At 65.3% G+C, this 26,242-nt stretch overlaps 1 protein-coding gene across 7 annotated transcripts in view; it reads left to right on the forward strand.

The window, feature by feature from the left end:
• The first annotated feature begins 1,818 nt into the window (after nucleotides 1-1,818).
• HSPG2 (heparan sulfate proteoglycan 2) overlaps nucleotides 1,819-26,242 on the forward strand; it is a 44,162-nt gene continuing 19,738 nt past the window's right edge. For all 7 annotated transcript variants that reach the window (XM_085558415.1, XM_085558418.1, XM_085558420.1 and 4 more), the window contains exons 1-42: nucleotides 1,819-1,958; nucleotides 8,160-8,298; nucleotides 9,102-9,185; nucleotides 9,305-9,370; nucleotides 9,604-9,713; nucleotides 9,801-9,859; nucleotides 10,598-10,758; nucleotides 10,952-11,077; nucleotides 11,545-11,787; nucleotides 12,939-13,058; nucleotides 13,131-13,262; nucleotides 14,605-14,749; nucleotides 15,903-16,051; nucleotides 16,131-16,277; nucleotides 16,341-16,504; nucleotides 16,575-16,751; nucleotides 17,055-17,251; nucleotides 17,328-17,475; nucleotides 17,564-17,691; nucleotides 17,761-17,847; nucleotides 17,928-17,986; nucleotides 18,061-18,128; nucleotides 18,676-18,816; nucleotides 19,393-19,569; nucleotides 19,670-19,849; nucleotides 20,019-20,137; nucleotides 20,221-20,332; nucleotides 20,411-20,524; nucleotides 20,604-20,731; nucleotides 20,809-20,895; nucleotides 20,981-21,030; nucleotides 21,114-21,202; nucleotides 21,277-21,417; nucleotides 21,498-21,689; nucleotides 22,753-22,845; nucleotides 22,929-23,009; nucleotides 23,094-23,324; nucleotides 24,378-24,491; nucleotides 24,581-24,708; nucleotides 24,790-24,876; nucleotides 25,819-26,045; nucleotides 26,125-26,235. In XM_085558415.1, the coding sequence (XP_085414541.1) occupies nucleotides 1,899-1,958; nucleotides 8,160-8,298; nucleotides 9,102-9,185; nucleotides 9,305-9,370; nucleotides 9,604-9,713; nucleotides 9,801-9,859; nucleotides 10,598-10,758; nucleotides 10,952-11,077; nucleotides 11,545-11,787; nucleotides 12,939-13,058; nucleotides 13,131-13,262; nucleotides 14,605-14,749; nucleotides 15,903-16,051; nucleotides 16,131-16,277; nucleotides 16,341-16,504; nucleotides 16,575-16,751; nucleotides 17,055-17,251; nucleotides 17,328-17,475; nucleotides 17,564-17,691; nucleotides 17,761-17,847; nucleotides 17,928-17,986; nucleotides 18,061-18,128; nucleotides 18,676-18,816; nucleotides 19,393-19,569; nucleotides 19,670-19,849; nucleotides 20,019-20,137; nucleotides 20,221-20,332; nucleotides 20,411-20,524; nucleotides 20,604-20,731; nucleotides 20,809-20,895; nucleotides 20,981-21,030; nucleotides 21,114-21,202; nucleotides 21,277-21,417; nucleotides 21,498-21,689; nucleotides 22,753-22,845; nucleotides 22,929-23,009; nucleotides 23,094-23,324; nucleotides 24,378-24,491; nucleotides 24,581-24,708; nucleotides 24,790-24,876; nucleotides 25,819-26,045; nucleotides 26,125-26,235 (5,371 nt within the window). In that variant the 5' untranslated portion in view covers nucleotides 1,819-1,898. The remainder of the gene's footprint in view (nucleotides 1,959-8,159; nucleotides 8,299-9,101; nucleotides 9,186-9,304; nucleotides 9,371-9,603; nucleotides 9,714-9,800; nucleotides 9,860-10,597; nucleotides 10,759-10,951; nucleotides 11,078-11,544; nucleotides 11,788-12,938; nucleotides 13,059-13,130; nucleotides 13,263-14,604; nucleotides 14,750-15,902; nucleotides 16,052-16,130; nucleotides 16,278-16,340; nucleotides 16,505-16,574; nucleotides 16,752-17,054; nucleotides 17,252-17,327; nucleotides 17,476-17,563; nucleotides 17,692-17,760; nucleotides 17,848-17,927; nucleotides 17,987-18,060; nucleotides 18,129-18,675; nucleotides 18,817-19,392; nucleotides 19,570-19,669; nucleotides 19,850-20,018; nucleotides 20,138-20,220; nucleotides 20,333-20,410; nucleotides 20,525-20,603; nucleotides 20,732-20,808; nucleotides 20,896-20,980; nucleotides 21,031-21,113; nucleotides 21,203-21,276; nucleotides 21,418-21,497; nucleotides 21,690-22,752; nucleotides 22,846-22,928; nucleotides 23,010-23,093; nucleotides 23,325-24,377; nucleotides 24,492-24,580; nucleotides 24,709-24,789; nucleotides 24,877-25,818; nucleotides 26,046-26,124; nucleotides 26,236-26,242) is intronic.

A 26,242-nucleotide genomic window follows, 5' to 3' on the forward strand; every position in this document is an offset into this window, starting at 1 on the left:
CGCACCCCCGTGTCATCCTGCAGCTGTCCAGGGGTGGCCCCTGTGTCCCCACACACCCCTCTGTCCCCAAAATGCTCCTGCAGGTGCTCCACGATGTCCTGCACCTCATGTCCCTGTAAAAGCTCCCAGGGGTGTCCCCACGTGCCCCTTGTCCCCATAAAAGTTCCCAGAGGTTGCCCCACGTTCTCCCCCCACACCTGTGTTCCCATAAAGTTCCCAGCAGTGTCCCACGGTGTCCCCACGGTGTCCCCACGGTGTCCCTGTGCTAATTCCCACAGCTGCCCCATGGTGTCCCCATGCTCCTCCATGTCCCGGGACAAGCTCCCAGGAGTGTCGCAAGAGTGTCCCACGGTGTCCCCATGCACCCACGTGTCCCAGTAGAGGTTTCCAGAGGTGACCCCCGTGTCCCCACGCACCCCGTGTCCCCACGCACCCCGTGTCCCAGTTTCAGTTCTCCTCCTCTGTCCCCCCGTGTCCCTGCAGAAGTTGCCAGGGCTGTCCCCATATCCCTGTACCCCAATTCAAGTTCCCAGGGGTGTCCCGAGGTGTCCCCCCGTGTCCCCCTGGTGTCCCTGCAGGAGTTCCCAGCGGTGTCCCCATGCCCCATTGCCGGTTCCAGGGGTGTCCCCGTGTCCCGGTGCCGGTTCCAGGGGTGTCCCCGTGTCCCAGCGTTGTCCCCATGCCCCATTGCCGGTTCCAGGGGTGTCCCCGTGTCCCGGTGCCGGTTCCAGGGGTGTCCCCGTGTCCCAGCGTTGTCCCCATGTCCCAGTGCTGGCTCCCAGGGGTGTCCCCGTGTCCCAGCGTTGTCCCCATGTTCCAGTGCTGGCTCCCAGGGGTGTCCCCATGTTCCAGTGCTGGCTCCCAGGGGTGTCCCCGTGTCCCAGCGGTGTCCCCGTGTCCCGGTGCCGGTTCCCAGGGGTATCCCACAGTGTCCCTATGGCCCCGCGTGTCCCCGCTGACACTGCCCTGTGTCCCCGTGTCCCAGTGCCAGTTCCCAGGGGTGTCCCCATGTCGCAGTGCCGGTTCCCAGGGGTGTCCCCGTGTCCCGGTGCCGGTCCCCAGGGATGTCCCCGTGTCCCAGCGGTGTCCCCGTGTCCCATTGCCGGTTCCCATTTGTGTCCCCTGTCCCGGTGCCAGGCCCCAGGGGGGTGTCCCGTGTCCCATTGCCGGTTCCCATTTGTGTCCCCTGTCCCGGTGCCAGGCCCCAGGGGGGTGTCCCGTGTCCCATTGCCGGTTCCCAGGGGTGTCCCCGGTCCCGGTGCCGGTCCCCGGCGGTGTCCCCGTGTCCCGGTGCCGGTTCCCGGCGGTGTCCCCGTGTCCCATTGCCGTTTCTCAGGGCTGTCCCCTGTCCCGGTGCCGGTTCCCAGCGCTGTCCCCTGTCCTGGTGCCAGTCCCCAGGGGGGTGTCCCCGTGTTCCGGTGGCGGTTCCTGGCGCTGTCCCCTGTCCCAGTGCCGGTTCCCTGCGGTGTCCCCGTGTCCCGGCGGTGTCCCCTGCCCCGGTGCCGGTTCCCGGCCGTGTCCCCTGTCCCGGTGCCGGTTCCCAGCGGTGTCCCCTGTCCCGGTGCCGGTTCCCGGCCGTGTCCCCTGTCCCAGTGCCGGTTCCCGGCTGTGTCCCCGTGTCCCGGCGGTGTCCCCTGTCCCGGTGCCGGTTCCCGGCCGTGTCCCCTGTCCGGTGCCGGTTCCCGGCTGTGTCCCCTGTCCCGGTGCCGGTTCCCGGCCGTGTCCCCTGTCCGGTGCCGGTTCCCGTCGCCGCCCCGCCGTGTCCCCCGCGGGCGCGCGCTGCGCGGCCCCGCCCCGCGGGCCGGGGGGGCCGGGGGGGGGCGGGGCGGCCCCGGGGCGGCGGCGCGGCCGGAGCGGAGCGGAGCGAGCGGAGCGATCTCGGCGGGGCCGCGGCGGCGATGGGGCGGCGGGGCCCGGCGGCGCTGGGGACCCTCCTGCTGCTGGGGACCCTCCTGGGGGTGAGTGGGGCCGGGGGGGCTCCGGAGCGCGGGGGGCCGGGGTCCCCTCGCCGAGCTGGGAGCTCCGGGAAAGGAGTTGGGGGGCCCGGAGTTGGGGTCCCGCGAAGGACTTGGGGACCTCTAAAGGATTTGGGGTAGCTGAAGGCAGCTGGGGTTTCTACCCGCGGACTTGGGGGCTCTTAAAGGAGTTGAGGTCCCTTGCAGGAGTTGGAGTCCCCCCGCGGAGCTGGGATCCCCAAAAGGAGTCAGGGTCCCGGAGCTGGAATTCCGTGTAGGAGTTGGGGTCCCCTACAGGAGTTGGGGTCCCCGGAGCGGGAATTCCATGGAGCAGTTTGAGCCCCCTGTGGTTTTGGGATCCCTTAAAGTACTTGGGGCCCTTAAAAGAGTTGGGGTTCCCACATGATTTTGGGATCCCCTAAAGGTTTTGGGTACCACGGAGCTGGGGTCCCCTAAAGGAATTAGGGTCCCCTAGACGAGTTAGGACCCCCTCCCCGGAGTTGGGGATTTTTCTAGGAGTTGGGGTTCCCCACGGGGTTGGTGTCTCTTGAAGGATTTGAGGATCATTGTTAGCACGGAATGGGGGTCCCCCGGGACACCAAGGAGATGTGGGGGTCCCTGTTCCTTAAGGGATTGGGGTGTCCCCCCTGTACCAGGGGATTCCTGGCACCCTGCCCCCCTCCCTAAAGGACTGGGGGTCCCCCCCCCCCGTACCGGAGCCACGTGGAGACCCCAGAGCCCACCCTGTCCCATCTGGGAATTGCAGTGTCCCCCCAAAGGAGAGGTGGGGTCCCTCTCCCCATGCCCTGTCCCACCTGGGAATGGGGTGCGTGGGGACTCCCTGCCTGTCCTTATGGGGCTTGAGGCCCCCCAGGGACTGGGGGTACGTGGGGACACCCATCCCCACACCCCTGGGGTCCCCATGACCCCCACATGAGGGGCCCAGTCGGGGGGGGGTCTCCATCACCCCCACCCCGTTCCTTCAGGGAATTGGGGTCCCCATGAGCCCAGAGAGGGGATGGTTCCCATCACCCCATAAAGCCACCCATGGTGGTCCAGCCCCCCCCCCCCTCACCCCCACACCCTGCCATGGGTGGGGGTCACTTATAGGGGCACATATATCCCGCTTTTGGGGTGCCCCCCGATCCTGTCCACACCCTCACCCCATCCCCCGCCCCAGCTAAATTTAAAGGGTGATGGTGGCGCCGGTCACCCTAAAAATAACTGTCCCAAAATACCCCCCCGGGGGGGGGCGCTGCGTCTGGGGGTGCCCCTGGGGGGGGGTCCCCACCCTGCTGGGGGCAGTGGGGCAGGGGGCGACACCCCTGGGTACCCCCGGGGGGGTGCAGGGGGGTTTGCGCCGTGGGGCTGCGCGCTCCCGGTTGACGGGGGGTCCCTGATGGGTGCGGGGGGTCCCTGATTGGGGTGCGGGGGGTCCCTGATTGGGGTGCGGGGGCACGGCGAGGTGGAGGGGCAGGGGGTGGTTTGGGGCTGGGCGGGTGCCCGGGGTGGAGAACAGAGGGGGCCTTGTGCTCGGGGCCGTGCTGGCAGCGCGGCCCCCCCGCTGCCCGTGGGGCTCCCACCCACGTCCGGGAGGGGTGGCGGGGACAAAGGGGGGGATCCCCACTTTACAATCCCCCACCCCGCGTTCTGCTGAGGCGCTTGGGGGGGATTTGGGGACCGAGCACCCCAATAACCCCCCTGGCTGGGATGCTGGGCTATACATCCCCCTACAAACACGGAGTGGGGGGGGGGGAGGGTCCCACGCGGCCCACGGAGGGGTTTGGCGTAGGGTGGGGCACGGGGGTGCCACCCCCGAGGGCTGCGAAGGGTTAATTTGGTGGGGGGGGAAGGGGAGGGCGAAGCAGGAATGTGCGATAAGATCACCCTGCCCGGGGGGAAGGGCTGGGAAGGGGGGGACACCCCACGCACACCTCCCGCACACTCGTGTGCCCGGGGCACGCGTGGAGTGGGACACGGCCACGGAGCTTTGGGGGGCCCCGAGCTGCTGGGGAGGCTCCTGTCACACCTGGGGGCATCTGGGGACACCTGGGGGCATTTGGGGCCGCCTGGGGGTACCCGAGGGCACTCGGGGACCCTCCGGGCACTCGGCGCACATGGCCTCTTGCCTTCGGCTCTTTCCCATCGCCAAAGATGGCCCGGCTGGGATGAGGGGGAGGAGGAGGAGGAAGGCGGGGAGGAAGGTCAGCTCAGACGCTGGGTCCTTGCCAGGACTCCTGGGTTTCCCCCTTCGCCAGGAAAACCCGACATTCCCCCAAAAAGTCTTGTCATCCCACCAAAAAAAATCCTACTTCCTCAAAAATTCCCCCCGAAAAATCTGTATATCCCCCCCGCCAAAAAAAAAAACCCATATCCATCTCCCCCTAATCCATTCCCCCCCAAAAAAAAACCCCATATCCCTTCTCCCAAAAATTAATTCCCCCCCCAAAAACCCATCAACCCCCCCACAACTCATCTCCACTCTCCAAAACCTATTTCCCTTCCCAAAAACCCATCACCCCCCCACCAATCTCCCCCCAGAAAATCACCCTTCCCCAAAAAAAGTCTCCCCTCCCAAACCCATTTACCCCAAAACCGCCTGGGGGGATCGTCCCCCCCCATTCCGAGTCCTTTCGGGATAAATTAGGCAATGCCAGCAGGGAGGAATGCAGGGGGGGAGGGCAGCCGCAGATTTGGGGCCCCCCTGCCTGCCCGGCTGTGGCTTTGACCCCGCAGCTGTTTCACCCCCAAATCCCGGGGGCGGCTGGGTTTGGGGGGGGGAAGGGGGAGAGCAGCTGCCTCTGCCCCCCCCCGGGACCAGCATCCCACCAGCTGTGCTGGCAGCCCCCCCAAATCCTGGGGTGACCCCCATCCCCCCAAACTGGGGGTGGCTCGGTCTTTGGGGACCCCCGGGAGGGGGGAGGAGGGATTTTTCGTGGGGGAAACACCTTTTAGCATGACCTTGGGGGAACAATGAGCCGGGGGGAGACTGCTATTAATAACCCCCCCCCCGGTTATTATTCTTGTGCTGCGTCACCTCCTCTTCCTCACCCGGATGAATTAACGGGGGGGGGCACATCCAGATTTGGGGGGGCCACTTGGAGATTTGAGGAGCCGCATCCAGATTTTAGTGAGGGAACGTGAAACTGGTGTGAGCAGGCATTCAGATTGGCGGGGGACGCCCAAATAAAGGGGGTCTGAGCTGTCCCCCCCCAGTTTTTGGGGTGAAGTTTGGAACGGGAGGTGGGCAGGGTGGTGCTTCCTCAACCTCCTCTTCCTCGCCCCCCTCCCCCCAACTTTTCCCCAGGGTGCGGGGCAGGATTTGGGCCGGGGAGTGGAAAAAGTGAGCGGCGGCGGGGCCGTGGCGTCCGGCCGGGCGCGGTGCCCCGGCGGCAGCGGGGGGGACCCGGGTGGCCGGGGGGGGCCCAGGCGTCCGGGGGTGCGGGGCCGTGGCGCGGGGAGGCTTCCGGTAACCGGAGAGGGGACTGTCCCCGACCCTGCCCGGCCACCGCCGGACACCCGACACGCAGCTGCCCTTCCTGCGGCCGGGCTGGGGCTGCGGCGCCGGGGCCGGGCACCCACGGGCTCGGCGCACGAGTGGGGGGCGATTCCAGAGCACCCACGGGCTCGGTGCATGAGTGGGGGGCGATTCCAGAGCACCCACGGGCTCGGCGCACGAGTGGGGGGCGATTCCAGAGCACCCACGGGCTGCGGCACCGGGGCTGAGCACCCACGGGCTCGGTGCACGAGTGGGGGGCGATTCCAGAGCACCCACGGGCTGCGGCGCCGGGGCCGGGCACCCACGGGCTCGGCGCACGAGTGGGGGGCGATTCCAGGGCACCCACGGGCTCGGTGCACGAGTGGGGGGCGATTCCAGAGCACCCACGGGCTCGGCGCATGAGTGGGGGGCGATTCCAGAGCACCCACGGGCTGCGGCACCGGGGCTGAGCACCCACGGGCTCGGTGCACGAGTGGGGGGCGATTCCAGGGCACCCACGGGCTGGGGAGTGGGGGCTGAGCACCCACGGGCTTGGTGCACGAGTGGGGGGCGATTCCAGGGCACCCACGGGCTGGGGAGTGGGGGCTGAGCACCCACGGGCTCGGTGCATGACTGGGGGGCGATTCCAGAGCACCCACGGGCTGCGGCACCGGGGCCGAGCACCCAGAGGCTTGGTGCATGAGTGGGGGGCAATTTTAGGGCACCCAGGGGCTGGGGAGCAGGGGCTGAGCACCCACGGGCTCGGTGCACGAGTGGGGGGCGATTCCAGAGCACCCACGGGCTCGGTGCATGAGTGGGGGGCGATTCCAGGGCACCCAGGGGCTCAGTGCACGAGTGGGGGGCGATTTTAGGGTACCCACAGGCTCGGTGCGTGAGTGGAGGGTGATTTTAGGGCACCCATGGGCTGGGTGCACGAGTGGGGGCGATTTTAGGGTACCCAGGAGTTGGGGAGTGGGGGCTGAGCACCCACGGGCTCGGTGCAAGAGTGGGGGGCGATTCCAGGGCACCCAGGGGCTCAGTGCATGAGTGGGGGCGATTGTAGGGTACCCAGGAGTTGGGGAGCGGGGGCTGAGCACCCACGGGCTCGGTGCATGAGTGGGGGGCAATTCCAGGGCACTCAGGGGCTGGGGAGCCGGGGCTGGCACCCACGGGCTCGGTGCGGGTGTGTGGGTGTGGGTGCTGAGCATCCCCACGCGTGGGGACAATGGCAGAGCACCCACGCGCGGCGGGGTACACGTGTGGGGATGTGGGGCCGAGCACTCACACGCTCCGTGCGCATCTGGGGAGCGGCAGAGCCCACCCCAAGCCCACACGGCCTCGTGCCTCAGTTTCCCCTGGCATGGGGAGCCTGACACCCATGAGGGGCCTCCCCAGACAGACCCCTCGGGGTGCCACCCGCGTGGCCGCGTGCCCCCCTTGTCCCCCCCGTGTTCCCCCCGTGTCCCGTCCCCCCCCAGCGCCCGCCTAATCCCCCGGCGCTTGTTTGCACAACAAAGTGCTGCTGCGACGGATTCCTGCCGGGGCCGGGCCGGGGGCACCGCGTGTGCCCGGGCCCGCGGGCACCGGGCACGCCCGGCCGGGGCACACGCGCGTGTCAGGGCTCCCTGGAGGTGACCGCCGCGGTGTGCGCGCTCACACGCGTCCCCACGTCGGAGCACACGCGTGGCGCCGCGAACACGCGTGCACGGCCGGCTGCGGGCCTGCCTCTGCGTTGGTGCAGGCACAGCTCGTGCAACGCGTGTGCACAGCCACGCGTGAACACAGGCCACGCGCGTGCACAGCCACGCGTCAGCGTGAGCACAGGCCACGCGTGCCCGCGCGTCCTGCGTGTGGCAGCGTGGACGTGTCCCCGCGGCACTGAGCACACCCGTCCCCGTGTCAGCGCACACGTGCAGCGGTGTAAACGCGTGTGCACACACTTCCCGTGCCGCTGCACACGCGTGTGCGCACCGGGCTGCCTGGCACACGCCACAGCGCCTGCACACGCACGGCTCGGTGCCGGCGGTGCCGGTGCCGTGATCCCGGTTCCGGCTGTCCCGGTGCTCATGATCCCGGTTCCGGCGGTCCCGGTGCCGTGATCCCGGTTCCGGCTGTCCCGGTGCCGTGATCCCGGTGCCGTGATCCCGGTTCCGGCTGTCCCGGTGCCGTGATCCCGGTGCCGTGATCCCGGTTACGGCGGTCCCGGTGCCATGATCCCGGTGGGGGCAGTCCCGGTGCCGTGATCCCGGTGCCGGGATCCCGGTTACGGCGGTCCCGGTGCCATGATCCCGGTGGGGGCAGTCCCGGTGCCGTGATCCCAGTGGGGTGATCCCGGTGCCGTGATCCCGGTTCCGGCTGTCCCGGTGCCGTGATCCCGGTTACGGCGGTCCCGGTGCCGTGATCCCGGTGCCGTGATCCCGGTTCCGGCTGTCCCGGTGCCGTGATCCCGGTGGGGGCGGTCCCGGTGCCGGTTGCGGCAGGAATGCCGAGTGTGTGATGAGCTCATCCCGCTCCCTTTTCCCGGTGACGCCACCGCACAGCCATGCACCCCCACCCCCGTCCCCCCGCGGGTGACGCGTCCCGCGGGTGGCCCCGGTGCCATCCGTGGTGGCCCCGGTGCCATCCATGGTGGCCCCGGTGCCTCCGTGGTGGCCCCAGTGCTTCCGTGGTGGCCCCGGTGCCTCCGTGGTGGCCCCGGTGCCATCCGTGGTGGCCCCATCCCCCAGGTCACCGGTGGCGCCCGCGGCTGGGCCGACGCCTTCCCCGAGGACACCGAGGACACGGTGGCCGATCACGTCGGGGACACGCGGGGACGGCGCTACTACCGGCACCTGTCCGACGACGAGGACCTGGTGGCCTCTGGAGGTGAGGGGACCCCAGGGGGCACCAGGGTGGGTGGGTGGGTCCTGATGCCACCCTGGGTGCCACTCGCGCTGTCCCCGCTGCGGATGGCGCTGGGAGCTGGTGTGAGGTGGCACCGGGTGGGTCGGTGCCACCAGGAGTGGGAGTCGCTTTGGCTGAGTGGCACTGTGGTGTGACACGAACGGTGTCACCAGGTGGGGGGTGTTACCATCAGTGGGTGCCACTCACTGTCCCCACTGCGGGTGGGAATTGGAGCTGGGGGCATCCAGCACTAAGGTGGCACTGGATGTGTGGGTGCCACCTTGGATGCTGCTGGCACTGTCCCAGGCACCATGTCCTTGGACCTGGTGGCATCTGGGTGGGTGGATGTCACTGTGAGTGAGTGCCACTCACGCTGCTCCCATCACAGATGCCACCAGGATTTGGTGGCAGCCAGTGGAAGGGTGGCAGCGAGTGGGTGAGCGTCACCGTGGGTGAATGTCACCATCAGTGGGTGTCACCGTGGGTAGATACCACCCTGGGTGCTCCCATGTCATCCCCAGGGCAGATGGCACTAGGACCTGGTGGCATCTGGATGTAAAATGCCACCAGGTGGTGGCTACCACGGGTGTGTGTGGCACAGATAGATGCCCCTCAGGTGCCAACACATGGTCCCCATGGTGGATGGCCCTGGGATCTGGTGGCATTTGGTGGCAAATGTGGCAGTGGGTGCCACCATGATTGGGTTGGGTGTCACCGTGGGTGTGTGCCCACGCGCGTGGGAGTCCCTGCGGGCGGGTGCCACCCTCACGCTGTGCCCACGGCAGATGGCAGCGGGGAGGATGGCAGTGGTGTTCCCTGGCCACCAATTGTCACAGCCACGGCTCCCAGCAGCGGGCTGGCACCCACCGGTAAGGGGACACTGTGGATGGCACCCGGCCCCGGGCTGCTCCCCGCTGGCACCGCTCTCAACCTCTGTCTCCTCTTCATCCTCCTCCTTCCTCTTCCTCCTCCTCCTCCCCGGGGGCAGCGCCCGGGCCCCGCCCCGCGCCCGCGGGCATGGTGGTGGCCGAGCCCGAGGACGACCCCCCAATCAGTAAGTGACACTTTTTGGGGACCCCCCGTTTGCTGCACCCCCACTTTTCTTCCTCCTGTGCTTTATCGGGTGGGATCCCAATCACTGGGTGGAGGGCACACGGGAGGAACATCTGGATGGGGGGGGGGGTCACAGCTGGGTGAGGGTCACGGGAGGGGATTTTTTGGGTGTGAAGGTGCCGCTCCCCCAATTTTGGCACCCCATCCCCCAACTTTGGCACCCCCCACCCCCAGTTTATTTCCGGGCGCTGGTGAACTTCACCCGCAGCATCGACTACAGCTCACGGCTGGAGGACCCCGATTCCGAGGAATTTCGGGAGATCTCCGAGGCCGTGGTGGATACGGTGAGGACCGGGGGGGACTCAGGGGGTGCTGGGGTGGGGGGGCACCCAAGGGACCATCCTGACCCCTCATTTTCTGCCCCCCAACAGCTGGAGTCAGAGTATTACAAAGTGCCTGGGGAGCAGGTGGTCAGCGTGGTCTTCATCAAGTGAGTGGGGGGGCTTGGGGAGATTTGGGGGGGCTTGGGGGAGTCTGGAGGGGCTTAGAGGGTTTGGGAGGGCCCAGAGGGTTTTGGAAGGTGGGGCAGGGGAGCCTGGGGGAGCAAGGCGTCACCTGGGGAGATTTTGGGGTGTAATGAGGAAGTTTGGGATGCAGAAAAGAGCTTTTGGGAGCACAGGGAGGTTTTGAGGATGATGGAGATGTTTGGAGGTGATGGGGCAGATTGGCGGTGAAGGGGCTTTTGGGGCGCAATGAGGAGATTTTCGGGTGCAATGAGGAAGTTTTGGGGTGCAATGAGGGGTTTTTGAGAGGACAGAGAGGCTTTGTGGGCATTGGGGTGGATTGGAGGTGATGGAAATGTTTTGGGGTGCAAAGGGGCTTTTGGGTTGCAGTAAGGACGTTTCTGGGTGCATTGAAGAGCTTTTGGGAGCGCAGGGAGTTTGTGGGGTGACGGAGGCGTTTGGAGGCGATGGGGTGGATTGGAGGTGATGGGAATGTTTTGGGGTGCAAAGAGGAGCTTTTGGGGTGCAGCGAGGACGTTTCTGGGTGCAGTGAAGAGCTTTTGGGAGCGCAGGGAGTTTGTGGGGTGACGGAGGCGTTTGGAGGTGATGGGGTGGATTGGAGGTGATGAGGATTCCTTGGGGTGCAGTGTGGAATGTTTGGAGGCTCAGGGCTGATTTGGGGGCGCAGTGTGGCTGTTTTGGGACGCTGACCCCTTGTCCCCCAGGCAGGTGGACGGAGATGTGTTCGTGGAGCTGGACGTGGGCTCCGAGGGCAACGGGGACGAGACGCAGCTCGGGGGGGTCCTGCGGGACCTGGTGGCCGGCGGCTCCATCGCCTCCTACCTCACCTCCCCCCAGGGCTTCCAGTTCCGTCGCCTGGGAGCCGGTGAGCCCGGGAGGGGCTCTGGGGGGAGGCTTGAGGGGGTTTTGGGGTGCTCTGGAGCAGTTTGGGGCCAGGGGGTTCAGAGCACCACATCCCAACCCATGTTACTCTGCTGGCTTTCATGTCCAGCCAAATTCGGGGGGGGGGGTATATTTCGGGGTGACCCCCTGACTGCGTGTCCCCTCCCCGGCCGCAGTGACCCCCCAGCCACGAGTTTGCACCACGGAGGAGTTCTCCTGTGGGAGTGGGGAGTGCGTGGCCTTGGAATATCGCTGTGACCGCCGGCCCGACTGCCACGACGCCTCCGACGAGGAGGGATGTGGTGAGGCAGCTCTGCACCCCCAAAACCTCCTCTGCCCCCTGCCCCCCATTCCCCGCCCCATGGCCCTGACACTCCCCCTCTGCACCCCCTCTCTTGCCTATAACCCTCCTATACTCTCCCTCTGCACCCCCACTTCCCCCTTTAACCCCATAAACATTCCCTGCAACCCCTTTTTCCCATGCACCCCCTTATACTGTACCATGCCCTCATTTCCCCCCAGCCCCCCTGCACCCCATAAACACTTCCCACACCCCTTTTGCCCGGTATACCCCTCTATACCACCCTGCATCCCCATTTCTCACTTTAATCCCCCCGGCACCCCAGTTTTATCCCTATGCCCCCATAAACACTCCTCACACCCCCTTTTTTTCCCCATATACACCCCATAAGCCCCCCTTGCACCACTCTCCTGCCCCACCCTCTTCACCCCCACTCCCCCCTAAGTCCCCCCTTTTATCTGCCCCCAGAGCCCTCCCCACGGCCGCCCCCCAGCACCGCCCGCCCGGCCACCACGCGCCCGCTGAGCACCGTCCCTGCGGGCACCACGCCCGCGTCCCCCCCGCGCCCCTTCACCCCCCGGCTCCCAAAACCAGCGCCCGGGGGGTGCCAGGGGGGCGAGGCCGCCTGCAGGGACGGGCGCTGCATCCCCCGGGATTACCTGTGCGACGGAGAGCGCGACTGCACCGACGGCTCCGACGAGGACGCCTGCGGTGGGTCCTGGGGGGCGTCGAGGTTTTGGGGGGCTCCGTACCCGTGCTTCGGCACAGCATCGGATGCTGTGCCCCGTGGCAAACTGCTGGAAGGCTGCTGGTCCATGGCTTGGGCGGGTTCACTCTGGGAACTGGCTGGGAGCTTGCCCCCGGGTGGTGCCATGCTGGGGACATGTCACAGAAGCGGTGATGGGAGATGGTGCAGTCGGTGTCTGGTCACCAGATGTGTCGTGGTGGGCCCAGACCTCCTCGATATCTTTGCTGATGATCCGGGCGAGGGCACTGAGATCCACACCAAGCTGGGGGCACGTGGGGATCTGCTGGAGGGTCAGGGGCTCTGCAGAGGGATGTGGACAGGCTGGGTCCAAGTGACGAATCCGTCGATGTGAGGTTTGACAGGACCAAGTGCCGGGTCCTGCACTTTGGCCACAACAACCCCTGCAGCACTGGGCTGGGGACAGAGGGGCTGGACAGCAGCCAGGCAGAGAGGGACCTGCAGGGACTGAGGGACAGCAGGCTGGACATGAGCCAGCAGAGTGCCCACATGGCCAAGAAGGACATTGGCACCTGGCCTGGATCAGGAATGGTGTGGCCAGCAGGAGCAGGGCTGTGATTCTTCCCCTGTGCTCAGCACTGGTTGGGCAACACCTCCTGTGCTGTGTCCAGTTCTGGGCCCCCCAATTTAGGAAGGACGTGGAGGGGCTGGAGCGTGTCCAGAGAAGGGCAACAAGGCTGGTGAGGGGTCTGGAACACAAATCCTGTGAGGCTGAGGGAGCTGGGGGTGCTCAGCCTGGAGAAAGGGAGGCTCAGGGGGCCCTTATCACTCTACAACTCCCAAAATGAGGGGACAGCCCGGCGGGGATTGAGCTCCTCTCCCAGAGCTCTAGGAACAGGATGAGAGGACACAGCCCTAAGGTGTGCACCAGAGGTTCAGGCTGGCCATTAGGAAGAAGCTCTACACAGAAAGGGTGGCTTGGCACTGGAAGGGGCTGCCCAGGGTGGCGGTGGAGCCGCCGTTCCTGGAAGTGTTTGAGGAAAGCCTGGAAGCGGCGCGCGGTGCCATGGCCTGGGTGACAAGGTGGCGTTGGGTCATCGCCGGTCTCAAAGCGAGTCTGGGATTTGGGGGTGCTGACCTGCCCCATGCCCCCCAGGCACCCCGTCGCCCTGCGAGCCCAACGAGTTCAAGTGCGCCAACGGGCACTGCGCCCTCAAGCTCTGGCGCTGCGACGGCGAGAACGACTGCGGCGACGGCTCCGACGAGAGCGGCTGCCGTGAGTACGGGGGCCGGGGACGCACGCGGGGACGCGGGGACGCGGCTGACACCGCGCCGGCACCTCCCGCAGCCACCAAGGCGCCCGGCGCGGCGTGCGGGCCGGCGGAATTCCGGTGCGTGTCCAGCGGGAGCTGCATCCGAGCCAGCTACCAGTGCGACAGGGAGCCCGACTGCCCCGACCGCAGCGACGAGGTCGGATGCGGTGAGTGACACCGGAGGGGACATCTCGGCTGGCAGGGGACATGGGGAATAAGGCTGGGATGGGGACGCTGTGCCATCGGTGCTGCGGCACCAGGATGGGGACGCCGTGCTCAAGCTGTCCTCGGGGTACAGGGCTGTGGCTGAGCTGTGCCAGGGACCCTTTGCTGTGACACCAGGCTGGGGACACTGCCCACAGCACAGGGTGGGGGATATGTGTCATGGTACCGGGCTGGTGGCACTGTGCCATGGCACTGGGCTGGTGGGCTCTGTGCCCCAGCCGGGGCCACAGGACCGTGCTGGGGACACTGTGGTGCAGTGGCGTGGTGCTGGCCGCCACACGGGACAGTGCCACACTGGGAGTCTGTGTCATGGCAGCAGGCTGGGGACCCTGGGAGCTTGCCCCCGGGTGGTGCCATGCTGGGCACAGTCACAGAACCAGGCTGGGTGTCACTCTGGGGACCCTGTCCCCAGGCTAGACTGGAGACGCAGTGCCAAAGAACCTGTCCTGGGTGTGGCAGTGACAGTGTCCCCATCTTCCAGCGGTGCCACACAGAGCAGATGGTACCAGTGACAGTGACAACGACAATGACCAGTGACAGTGACAATGACAGGGTGGCAGTGCCTGGGGTGCTAGCAGGGCAGGTGGTGCCAACAGCAATGGCAGTGCAGAATGACAGGGGTGACAGTGACAGTGTCCTTGACACCTGGGGCGGGTGGTGACTGCATCAGTGGTAGTGGCGGTGCAGTGACTGTGTGGTGGTGGCAGTGTCCCTGTCCCCTGGGGGTGCTGTGCACGGTGGCACTGTCCCTGTCCCCCGGGGATGCTGTGCGGTGGCAGTGGCAGTGACTGGGTGGCGGTGGCAGTGTCCCTGTCCTCCGGGGATGCTGTGCGGTGGCGGTGGCAGTGTCCCTGTCCCCCGGGGATGCTGTACGGTGGCGGTGGCAGTGACTGGGTGGCGGTGGCAGTGTCCCTGTCCCCTGGGGATGCTGTCGGTGGCAGTGTCCCTGTCCCCCGGGGATGCTGTACGGTGGCGGTGGCAGTGTCCCTGTCCCCGGGGATGCTGTGCGGTGGCGGTGGCAGTGTCCCTGCCCCGGGGATGCTGTGCGCTGCCGGTGGCAGTGACTGGGTGGCGGTGGCAGTGTCCCTGTCCCCCGGGGATGCTGTGCGGTGGCGGTGGCAGTGTCCCTGTCCCCCGGGGATGCTGTACGGTGGCGGTGGCAGTGACTGGGTGGCGGTGGCAGTGTCCCTGTCCCCGGGGATGCTGTGCGCTGGCGGTGGCAGCGTCCCTGTCCCCCGGGGGTGCTGTACGGTGGCGGTGGCAGTGACTGGGTGGCGGTGGCAGTGCCCCCACAGGTGGTGACGCTGCCGCGGGAGTCGGTGAGGGCGGTGCCGGGCCAGACCGTCACCTTCACCTGCGTGGCCACCGGCGTCCCCACCCCCATCGTCACCTGGCGCCTCAACTGGGGCCACACCCCCAGCAGCCACAGGTGGGCGGGGCCGGGGGCGGGGCCTAAGGGCTGCTGGGTGCTGATTGGAGGAAGGGGCGTGGCTTGCCATGGGAGCAACTTGTGATTGGGTGCGGTCTGCGATGGGCGGAGCTTCTGTCGGGGTGTGGCTGTGTGGGCGGGGCTTGCACAATGGGCGGGGCCGAGGTGTGAGGGGCGGTGCGGGGGGCGCGGGCTGGGCTGGGCTGGCGCGGGGTTTGCGGGTGCTGGGTAAATGGGTGTGAGGGTGCTGGGTAAACTGGGTGTGCGGGGCACTGGGTGCAATGGGTGTGCAGGGTGCTGGGTATGCTGGGTGCTGGGTGTGCGGGGTGCTGGGTGTGCGGGACATTGGGTAAACTGGGTGTGCGAGGTGCTGGGTGTGCGAGGTGCTGGTTGTGCAGGGCGCTGGGTGTAATGGGTGTTCAGGGTACTGGGTGTAATGGGTGTTTGGGACACTGGGGTGCAGGGTACTGTGTGTGTGGGGTGCTGAGTGTGTGGGGTGCTGGGTGTGTGGGGAGCTAGGTGTGTGGGGTGCTGGGTGTGCGGGGTGCTAGGTGCCAGATGTGTGGGACACTGGGTGTAATGGGTGTGCAGACCATTGGGTGTGCGGGACACTGGGTGTAATGGGTGTTTGGGACACTGGGGTGCAGGGTACTGTGTGTGTGGGGCACTGAGTGTGCGGGGTGCTGGGTGTGCGGGGTGCTAGGTGCCAGATGTGTGGGACACTGGGTGTAATGGGTGTGCAGACCATTGGGTGTGTGGGACACTGGGTGTATTGGGTGTGCAGGGCGCTGGGTGTGCAGGGCACTGGGTGTAACAGGTATGTGGGGCACTGGGTGTAATGGCTGTGCAGAGTGCTGGATGTGCAGCACACTGGGTGTACAGGGTGCTGGGTGCCAGGTGTGAAGGGTACTGGGTGTATTAGGTGTGCAGAGCACCGGGTGTGCCTGGTATCAGGTGGTGTGAGTGTGCAGGGCACAGGGTGTGCGGGGCACTGGGTGCACTGGGTGTGCAGGGCACTGGGTGTTCAGGCTATTGGGTGTGCAGAGCCCCAAGTGTGCCAGGTGCTGCGTGTGCTCTGCACGGGGTGTGTGTGCCTCCTGGGTGTGCCGAGCTCCACTTGTGCCAGGCTCTGGGTAGCAAACGTGCCCCACAGGGTGTCGATCGTGAGCGAGGCTGGGCAGGGCACCCTGACCATCCGGGACGTGAAGGAAGCTGATCAAGGCGCCTACACCTGCGAGGCCATCAACACCCTGGGCATGGTGTTCGGCATCCCTGACAGCATCCTCACCGTCACCCGCCCCGGTGAGCGGCCTCTCCCCGCTCCGTGCCACCAATCGCACCGTGGCACTGTCACCATCACCCGCTGTCTCATCTCCCACAGGGCCATGTCCCGAGGGCCACTTCCAGGTGACAGGGACATCCCGCTGCCTGCCCTGCTTCTGCTTTGGCGTCACCACCTCCTGCCGTGCCACCACCCGGCACCGCCACCGCCTCCACCTGCGCTTCAACCGCGCCAACGACTTCAAGGGTGAGTTGTGGGGACAGGGGACGAGGCAAGGGACACAGCAGGGGCTGAGCGTTCTCCTTGCAGGTGTCAACGTGACGGTGCCAGCAGCGCCATCCGCGCCGGTGCTCTCGGCCACCCAACTCCACGTGGATGTGGGCACTGAGGAATTCCAGCTCCTGGACCTGTCCCGCCGCTTCCTGGCGCTAGACGCCTTCTGGGCACTGCCAGAGCCCTTCCTTGGGGACAAGGTGATGCCGAGGTGGGGTCAGGGCTGGGCACACCGGCGGCATGGCCGCTGACAGCCCGCTGTGCTGCCAGGTGGACGCCTACGGGGGAGCGCTGAGCTACGGGGTGCGGTACCGGCTGGGCCGGGGGCCCGCTGAGCCCACCGCCCACCCCGACCTGCTGCTGCGGGGCCACGGGCGGCAGCTGCGGGCACGGGCCGGGGACACCCAGCCAGACATCCTCAACCAGCGGCACGTGCCCCTCACCGAGGTGGGTGATGGTGGTGGGGAGGAGGTGATGCTGGCGGTGACGGATGGGTGATGGTGGTGGTGGTGGGTGATGCAGGCAGGGCGTGGTGGGTGGGTGATGCCGGTGGAGATGGGTGCATTGTGTAGTGGTGGGTGAATCCAGGGATGGGAAGGAGAAACTGATGAAGGGTGGGTGACACCGGTGGTGGGTGGGTGATGCTGGTAGTAGTGATGCTGATGATGGTCACTGATGCCAGCGGTGGCGGGTGGGTGGTGCCAGCATTGCCATCACCCCTCCGTGACACTGCTGTCACCGTCCCGGCAGGACCACTGGGAGGACGAGCAGGGTGCCCCGGTGAGCCGGGAGCTGCTGCTGCTGGTGCTGCAGGGGCTGGAGGGCATCTTCATCCGGGCGGTGTATGACGGGCGCATGGCCAGCGTGGGGCTCAGCGACGTGGCCATGGACATCACCAGCTCTGCAGACACCGGCCTGGGGCTGGCTGGTGACATTGAGGAGTGCAGGTGAGCACTGGCAGCAAGGCCACGGGCTCGGTGCCACTGCTGCTGTGGTGCCACTGTCACTCTGCTCTGTCCCCAGGTGCCCCGTGGGGTACACGGGGCTGTCGTGCCAGCGCTGTGCCCCCCGTTTTGAGCGGGTGACGAGGGGACCCTACCTGGGGACCTGCTCCGGTTGTGGCTGCCACGGCCACTCCAACACCTGTGACCCTGTTTTTGGGCATTGCTTGGTAAGGAGTGAGGGGGTGACGAGGGGACAAGGGGACAGGGATGCAGCATAGGATCACCACTCCCCTGTGACATGTGTCCCCGTCCCAGAACTGCCAGCACAACACGGAGGGTCCCCAGTGCGAGAAGTGCAAGCCTGGCTTCTTCGGCGATGCCACCAAGGGCACGGCCACCGCTTGTCACCCTTGTCCCTGTCCCTACACGGAGCCATCTCGCAGGTGGGTGCCGACCCCAGGGACCAGCCCCTGATGTCACCGCCCTGGTGTCACCGTCATTGTCACCCACAGGTTTTCGGAGTCCTGCTTTTTGGACACAGATGGCCAGGCCACCTGTGACGCCTGTGCCCCTGGATACACCGGCCGCCGCTGTGAGAGGTGGGTGGGGGGTCCCTCCCTATAACCCCCCCACCTCACACCCCCCACCCGTCACCCACCTATCACCCACCCATCCACAGGTGTGCCCCAGGCTACGAGGGAGACCCCATCCAGCCGGGTGGCAAGTGCACCCCGATTGGTGAGTGAAGGGTGCTGCTTGGGGGGGTCCCTGCACCCTTGGGTGCCCCCCACCCTCACCCTTGCTCCCTGCAGGGCAGGAGCTCGTCAAGTGTGATGCCCGCGGGGGCCAGGACGAGGCGGGTGGCACTTGTCGCTGCAAGGTGAGGGCAGGGGACTGGGGGGACAGTGGGGGGGCAATGGGGGGCTGGGTGCTGCCATCCCCCACTGCACCAGCCTGGTCCCAGGTACCCAGTCCCTGCCCTAGCACCCATCCTACCTCTGTCCCACAGCACCCAGCCCAGATCCCCTGAGGCAACCAGTTCCACCCCCCCAGAGTACCAAGTTACACCCCTGTAGCACCCAGCCCAATCCCTGGAGTGTCCAGTCCACCCACCCAGCACCAATCCCACCCACTGCCCCATTGCACCCAGCCCAACCCCCCAGTAGGACCCTCTCCAATCCCCCATAACACCCAGTCTGACCCCTGGGGGCACCCAGTCCAATGCCCCTAGCACCAGTGACAGCCCCCCATGGCACCCAGTCCATGCCCCGTGTGACCCACTCCAATCCCCCATAACGCTCAGTCTGACCCCCCGTGGCACCCAGTCTGATCCCTGGGGTCCCACCAGCCCCCCCAGCATCCCTCCCACCCTCTGCAGCCAGTGCCCCCCATTTCCCTGCTCACCCCTGCCCACGCTGTGCCCCCAGCCCAACGTCCGTGGCCGGCTCTGCGACTCCTGCGCCGCTGGCACCTTCCACCTGAGTGCTGCCAACCCCGCGGGCTGCCTGCCCTGCTTCTGCATGGGGCTGTCCCGCTCCTGCGCCAGCTCCGCCTGGCACCGCCACCAGGTACCCACGGGGCAGGCCGTGCCATCCCGGGCCATGGCATGCCATGTCCTGTCCTTGTCTTGACGTGTCATCCCATGCCATGCCATGTTGTGACATGCCATTATATGTCGTGCCATGCCATATGGTGCTGTGCCATACCATGTGCTGTCACAACACATGTCACCATGCTATGGCATGGTCTGTGGTGTCACACTGTGCCGTGCCATGTAGCACCATGTTGTGCCATGTCATACTGTAACGTCACATCTCACACGCCACGGCGCGCCAAAAACCTGGTGGTTCTAGGACCACCAAAAACCCCAGGATCCCAAAAAAACCCCACCCAAAACCACCAAAAACTCATCTCAAAGTTCTCAAAGATCTTGGATCTCCAAGATCCACCCCAGGAGGCTGAACGTCGGGTCGAAGTTGGCCACTGGCAGGAGGGCGGGGTGGGTAGTGCCATGCCACACAGACACATTGTGCCTTGGCACGTCATACAGCGCCATGCTGTGCCAAGCGATGCTGCCTAATGCCATGTGGTGTCCTGCCGTGCCGTGCCATGCCAGGCCATGCCCACCACAATCCCTCTGCCAGGTGCTGCTCAGCTCTGAGGACTCGGCGCCGCTGCCCCTGGCCAACCTGTCGGGCGCGCGCTTGGTGGCAGCCGTGCCACACTTTGTGTCCCCGCGGGAGCTGCGCTTCGACGCCTTCCGAGAGCTGCCGCGGGGCGTTCACTACTGGGTGCTGCCCGCGCCCTTCACCGGGGACAAGGTGACACAGCCGCTCCGGGGGACACCCCTGCGCCTCTCCGTGTCCCCACCGCCCAGTTCGGGGCGTGGGTGGCCCCGAGCCATGCTGAGTGTCCCCACAGGTGACGGCATACGGCGGGGAGCTGCGGTACACGGTGACGCACCAGGCCCCGGCTGGCACTCCCCTGCCCCCCCGGCACCCTGACGTCCTGCTCCAGGGCAATGGGATCCTCCTGGAGCACTTCTCCGGTGCCACCCCCCCGGCTGGTGTCCCCACTGCTGTCACTGTGCCCATCCGTGAGGTGAGGGGGTCCCTGTGTGGCACCCAGCGAGAGGGGTCACGGTGGGGGGGTCAGACTGGGTGCTGGGGAGGAGGTGCTCTGTGGTCCCAGGGGTCAGACTGGCTGCCCCAGGGGCTGGGCTGGGTGCAGGGGTGGATGGCAGCCCCCATGTCACCCCGGTGTGGCACAGGGCGCCTGGCGCCGCGCAGATGGGCACGATGCCACCCGCGAGCACCTCCTGATGGCCCTGGCCGACGTGGACCTGCTCATGATCCGGGCGTCCTACTCGGAGCAGCCAGAGGAGAGCAGGTGAGCTCCTGGTGGGATCAGGAGGGGACACGGCAGGGTGGCAGGGTGGCAGGGCACTGCTGACTTCCCCTCCGGTCCCGCAGGCTGGCCGATGTCACCCTGGATGTGGCAGTGCCACACGCCACCGGCCGCCCGCCCGCGCTGGAGGTGGAGGATTGCGCCTGCCCCCCTGGGTACCGCGGGGCCTCGTGCCAGGTGAGACCCTCAGGTCCCCTCACCGCCACTGTGGGGATGCTGAGCCGTGTCCCACCCCACTGCCACTGTCCCCTCTAGGACTGTGACACCGGCTACACCCGCAGCAGCGCCGGGCTCTACCTGGGCACCTGCGAGCCGTGCCAGTGCCACGGCCATGCCAGCGAGTGCCACCCTGACACCGGCGTCTGCCAGGTCAGCTGGGGACACCCAGGGGACTCCCCGGGGGCCCCCGTGGTGGGGACACCGATGCCATCACCCCCTTTCTTTACAGGGCTGCCGGGATCACACGGAGGGTCCCCAGTGTGACAAGTGCCAATCTGGCTACTACGGCGATGCCACCCGGGGCACTCCAGGCGACTGCCAGCCCTGTCCTTGCCATGGACCCCATGGGGACACCCAGTAGGTGCCGTTCCATGGTCTGTCACGTCCCTGAGGACAATGACTGGGTGTTACCTGTCCCTTTGTCCCCTCCACAGGGTGACAAAGGTCTGCTTTGAGGACACGGACGGGCAGCCCACGTGCAGTGCCTGTGCCCCCGGGCACAGCGGGCGCCTCTGCGAGAGGTGACAGGGACGCTGGGGTGGGGCAGGGGGTTGTTTTGGGGTGAACGCTCCTCTCACTGCCTCCTTTGGGTTTGTCCCACCATAGGTGCTCGCCTGGGTACGTGGGGGACCCGCTGCGGGGAGAGCCATGCCGAGGTGAGTGCCACAGGGCAGGGACAGGGTGGTGTCCCCTGTGGTGGCACTAAGGGGGGTGTGGCTGACTGTGTGTCCCCCCTCAGTGCCTGGTGTCCCCGGCGTGCAATGCCAGTGTGACCCACGAGGCAGCACCGGTGAGGGCTGTGACGCCAACGGGCAGTGTCACTGCAAGGTGAGTCCTGTGTGTGTGTCCCCAACCCCGGGAAGGGTGACAGGGCAATGTCACCATGCTGTCTTCCCCCCCAGGCCAACGTGGAGGGTCCCCAGTGTGCCACGTGCCGTCCCCACCACTTCCACCTGAGCGGGGATGAGCCAGCTGGGTGCCTGCCCTGCTTCTGCATGGGCATCGTCCAGCACTGCACCAGCACCGCCTATGCCCGTGGCACCGTGAGTGTACCCTGCTGTCCCCACATGGCCCCAGGGTGTCCCCACCTGTCCCAGACCTCTCTCACCCCTCAATCCCGCAGATCCGGACGTCCTTTGCCTCGGGGGATGCCCAGGGGTTCGCCCTGGTGAACCGCCAGCGCAGCACCCGCGTGGGCAGCGGCTTTGGGGTGCAGCTGGGGCACCCCCAGCCCCACCTGACCTACGAGCGCTTTGGGGAGCTGCCCCCTGACTCCTACTACTGGCAGCTGCCACCTCCCTACCAGGGGGACAAGGTAACAGGGTGACCCCTGGGAGGACAGGGGTGCCCATGGGAGCCATGGGAATGCCCCACCAGGGGCTGCACCCCCTCCCCATGGGCACCCTGGGCACTGTTGGGGGTGGGGGTGTGGGCACAGCTTCCTTGTCTCTGCCCTTCTTTGTCTTCTTTCTTTTCCCCTTTCCTTTCCTTTTTACCTATTTTCACCTTATCTTTTTCCCCTTTGCCCCTTCTCCTTTCCCTTTTCTCCTTTTCTCATAATTTTTGCCTTTTTCATCCCTGTCCTCATCATCATCCCCATTCTTTTCTTTCGCCTCTTTCCCCATCATCATCCCCTCCCCTCCCCACCCTCTTCCCTTCCTCATCCCTGTCTTCTTTCTTTCCCCTCCCACTTTTTCCTCTCCCTTTTCCCTCTACTCTTCCTCATCCCTATTTCCTCTCATCATCTTCCCCACCCCTATCATTGGCTGGGGGTTATATATAAGTTATGAATGGGATGGGATTGTTGTGGTATGTGTCTTGAGCTGTTTATTTTTTAGCATCAATCTCATTATATGGTTAGGACAATGAGAAGATGTTAGCAGCTCACATCTAGGCAACAGACTAAGAACTTAAAGTTACAACTTACTTTATAAACTTTTTGACCAGTCACACAAAGCAAAAGCACATTGGCAGGAGTTCTATCTAATTACTATAAGCACACATACCTTTAGTTAAAACAATGCTTGCTTATTTTGAATATAATATTTGCTTGTAAGCTTTAAGATACAATGTCCAGAGCTTTATTATTAAGCTTACACTTTCCTAATATCTCACCAGATATACATTTTTGTAACTTAGGAATTTATTCTACCTAAGCGTTAATACACAGACTATTGTCCTTTCTTTCTACTTCTTGTATACTTTTTTTGCTGACAAATCTTCTAGCTACTGCCTAGCTCTAATTACTATCTTGCTGTTTTTGAGGCTTGCCTTTTGCAATGCGCCCCAAGCCCTCTGCTTTTAAGGAATGCCACACATCCCCATCCCTGTGCCCATCGTGCCCTTCCCTTTGCCCATGCCATCCCATCCTGCTGCAGGTGGGCTCCTACGGGGGTCGGCTGCGCTACACCCTGACCTACACCCCGGGGGCACAGGGAGCCCCCCAGCCCGACGCCGACGTCCAGATCACAGTAAGGGGGTGCTGGCTGGGGTGGGACAGGACCCACCAGGTGCCACCAGGACCCCCTGACCCCCTTGGCCCCCTCGTCCACAGGGCAATGACATCACGCTGGTGGCCTACCAGCCTGACCTGCCCCCGCGGACCCCCCAGGCCTTCGAGATCATTTTTCGGGAGGTAGGAGGGGGTGGGCAGCCTTTGTCCCTGATGTCCCCCTTTCCCACAGTGTGTTGTCCCCCCACTCACCCCCCGTTCCTGCAGCAATACTGGCAGCGGCCAGACGGGCAGCAGGCGACACGGGAGCACCTGCTGATGGCACTGGCTGACCTGGACGAGATCCTCATCCGAGCCACCTACTCCACGAGCACGGCCGTGGCCGCCATCGCTGACGTGGCCATGGACACGGCCGTGCCCCCCCAGCCCGGCTTGCCCCCAGCCCCCGAGGTGGAGGAATGTCGCTGTCCCCCCGGATACCACGGGCTGTCCTGCCAGGTGAGCCCAGCCCCTCCCAGTGCCACCCCAACACCTTCATCACATCCCTACCCTCCTCCGCAGTACCTCCTCATCATCCTCACAATCACCCCCCAGCATCCCACCATCAGCTCGGGGTGACCCTCCATCACCACCATCACTCCTTTTGTCATTGTCCCCATCGTCAACCCCAGCATCCCCCGATCATGCCCAGTATCACCTTCCATCCCCCCATCAATCCCCCCAGCATTCCATCATCCCCCATCATCATCACTCCATCCTCTCATCCCGTATCAAACCCGTTATCACCCTGCCAGCCTCACCCCTGTGACCCCTCCGTTCTCCCTGCAGTGTCACCCCCCCATCACCTTCCATCACCCCCCAGCACTCCCCCCATCACCCCTCCATCACTGTACCTTCACCATCACCAGCAGTCCCATCATTGCCCATCAGCCCCCAGCATCCTCTCAGCACCCCCCTATCACTCCATCACTCCCCATATCACACCCCATCATCATCCCTCATGACCCCATATGAACCTCCCACCCATCATCCCCAACAACTCCCACCCATCATCACCCCCAGCATCCTCTATCAACCCCCCCCAGCACACCCATCATCATTCATCTGTCCCCCAGTCCCCTCTCTCATGTCCTATTCATGTCCTTCAGCATCCCCAGGATCTCCCCTATCCCCTAGGATGTCCCCTATCACTCTCCATCAACCTCATCACCCCTTCAGCATTTCCCCAATATCACCCCATCACTCTTCATTCTTCCCCCAGCAACCCCATCACCACCAGCCTATCTACCCATCACCTCAGTATCACCCCCATCACCCTCAATTCTCCTTTCAGTAGGGAGGATTGATCCCATCACTCCCCATCATCCCATCAGTATCCCCCCATCACCCCCATCACTCCCCCAACCTCCCCCAGCATTGCCCCCATCATCCCCATCACTCCTCATCACCCCCCAGCACCCGCATCACCCCTGTGTCCCCCAAGGCCCCTCCTCAGCCCTGCCCAGCCCCTCGCCCAGGCTGTGGGGGTCCCAACGCTGTCCCTCCCCGCAGGACTGTGCCCCCGGGTACACGCGCACTGGCGGGGGGCTGTACCTGGGGCACTGCGAGCTGTGCGAGTGCAACGGCCACTCCGAGAGCTGCCACCCCGAGAGCGGCGCCTGCTCCGTAAGCCCCCGCATTCCGAACGTTCTGGGGGGAGCTGTGGCCTTAGCCCAGCCCTGACACCCCCAATCTGTGCCCCCGTTATCCCCCAGGGATGCTCGCACAACACGGCCGGGGACTTCTGTGACCAGTGTGCCCCCGGCTTCTACGGGGACGCCACCGCCGGGACCCCCGAGGACTGCCAGCCCTGCGCCTGTCCCCTCCCGTACCCTGAGAACCAGTGGGTGCCCGCGCTGGGCTGGGGGTGCTGGGTGGGGGTGCCAGGGAGGGGACATGCTCTCACCTTGCTCTGTCCCTTCAGGTTTTCCAGGACGTGTGAGAGCCTGGGAGGCGGCGGGTACCGCTGCACCGCCTGCGAGCCGGGCTACACTGGGCAGTACTGCGAGCGGTGAGGCTGCTGGCACCCCAAAACCGGCCCCAAAACCTGCCCCAAAAACCCCCCCCATGGGCTCACCCCCATATACCCACCCCCAAACCCCATCCCAATATACTCCTCGCCAAAACCAACCCCAATGTACCCCTACAAAAACCCACTCCATGGGCTCACTCCTGTATACCCACTCTGCTATACCTGCCCTGATGGGTTCACCCCCATATACCCACCCCAAAACCCTACCCTGACTGAGTCACCCTTTTATTTTCCCAAAACCCATCTGCACTGCCTGACCTTCACATACCCTGATGGGCTCACTCCCATCTATCCATCCACATGTACTCACCCCAATGTACTCCTACTGTACCCACCAGTGTGCTCATCCCTATGAGTTCACCCCAGTACACGTATCCTAAAGAGCATCTATATACTCACCCTGATGTATGCACCCCAATATGCTCACCCCGTCTATATACTCACCCCAACATATGCACCAAAATATGCTCACCCTAAATTATGCACCCCGGTATACTCACCCTGATGGCCTGCCCCTTACAGACTCACCCCAAAATGCTCCCCAGTATACCCACCCTAATACACCCACCCCAATATAGCCACCCCAATGTTTTTCTGCTACACCCACCCTCCACCCACCCCGATGTACTCACCCTTATGAGCTCACCCCAGATTTTGCATCCTAAAGGGCTCAGTGCTGACATAAGCACCCCAATACACCGTGCACCTACCCTGGTGGAGATGCCCCAAAGTCTCCACCCTTATACCCGCCTTGATGCAGCCACCACCCCGCTATACTCATCCTGATGTACTCACCGTGATGTGCTCACCCCAATACACCCACCCCGTGTACCCCAAAATGCTCATCCCCAAAGCACCCACCCCAAAATACTCCCTCCCATCTGCGCCCCACAAACCCCGTGCCCCCGTTGCTCCCCGCAGCTGCGCCCCGGGTTACACGGGTGACCCCACGGTGCGCGGGCAGGGCTGTGTCCCCGTGGGGCCGCCGCCGGCGCTGGCCGTGCGCGTGCACCCCCAGCGCAGCGCGGTGCCGCAGGGCAGCGCCGTCACCCTGCGCTGCCACGCCGCCGGGGACCCCCCGCTCTACTTCCACTGGGTGCGAGAGGACGGGCGGCCCCTCCCCGAGGGCGCCCAGAGCCGCCGGCAAGGTACTGGGGGGCTCCTGGGTGGCGGGGGGACATCGGGGTGTCCCCAAGGTGTGGGGTGACACCTGCATGTCCCCCCCAGGTGAGGAGCTGCACTTCCCCAGCATCCAGCCCTCTGAAGCCGGCGTCTACGTCTGCTCCTGCCGCAACCTCCGGCACAGCAACGCCAGCCGTGCTGAGATCATTGTCACAGGTAGGTC

This window comes from Lonchura striata, chromosome 21 (genome assembly GCF_050655825.1).
Source record: "Lonchura striata isolate lonStrDom1 chromosome 21, ASM5065582v1, whole genome shotgun sequence".
NCBI classification, from domain to species: domain Eukaryota; kingdom Metazoa; phylum Chordata; class Aves; order Passeriformes; family Estrildidae; genus Lonchura; species Lonchura striata.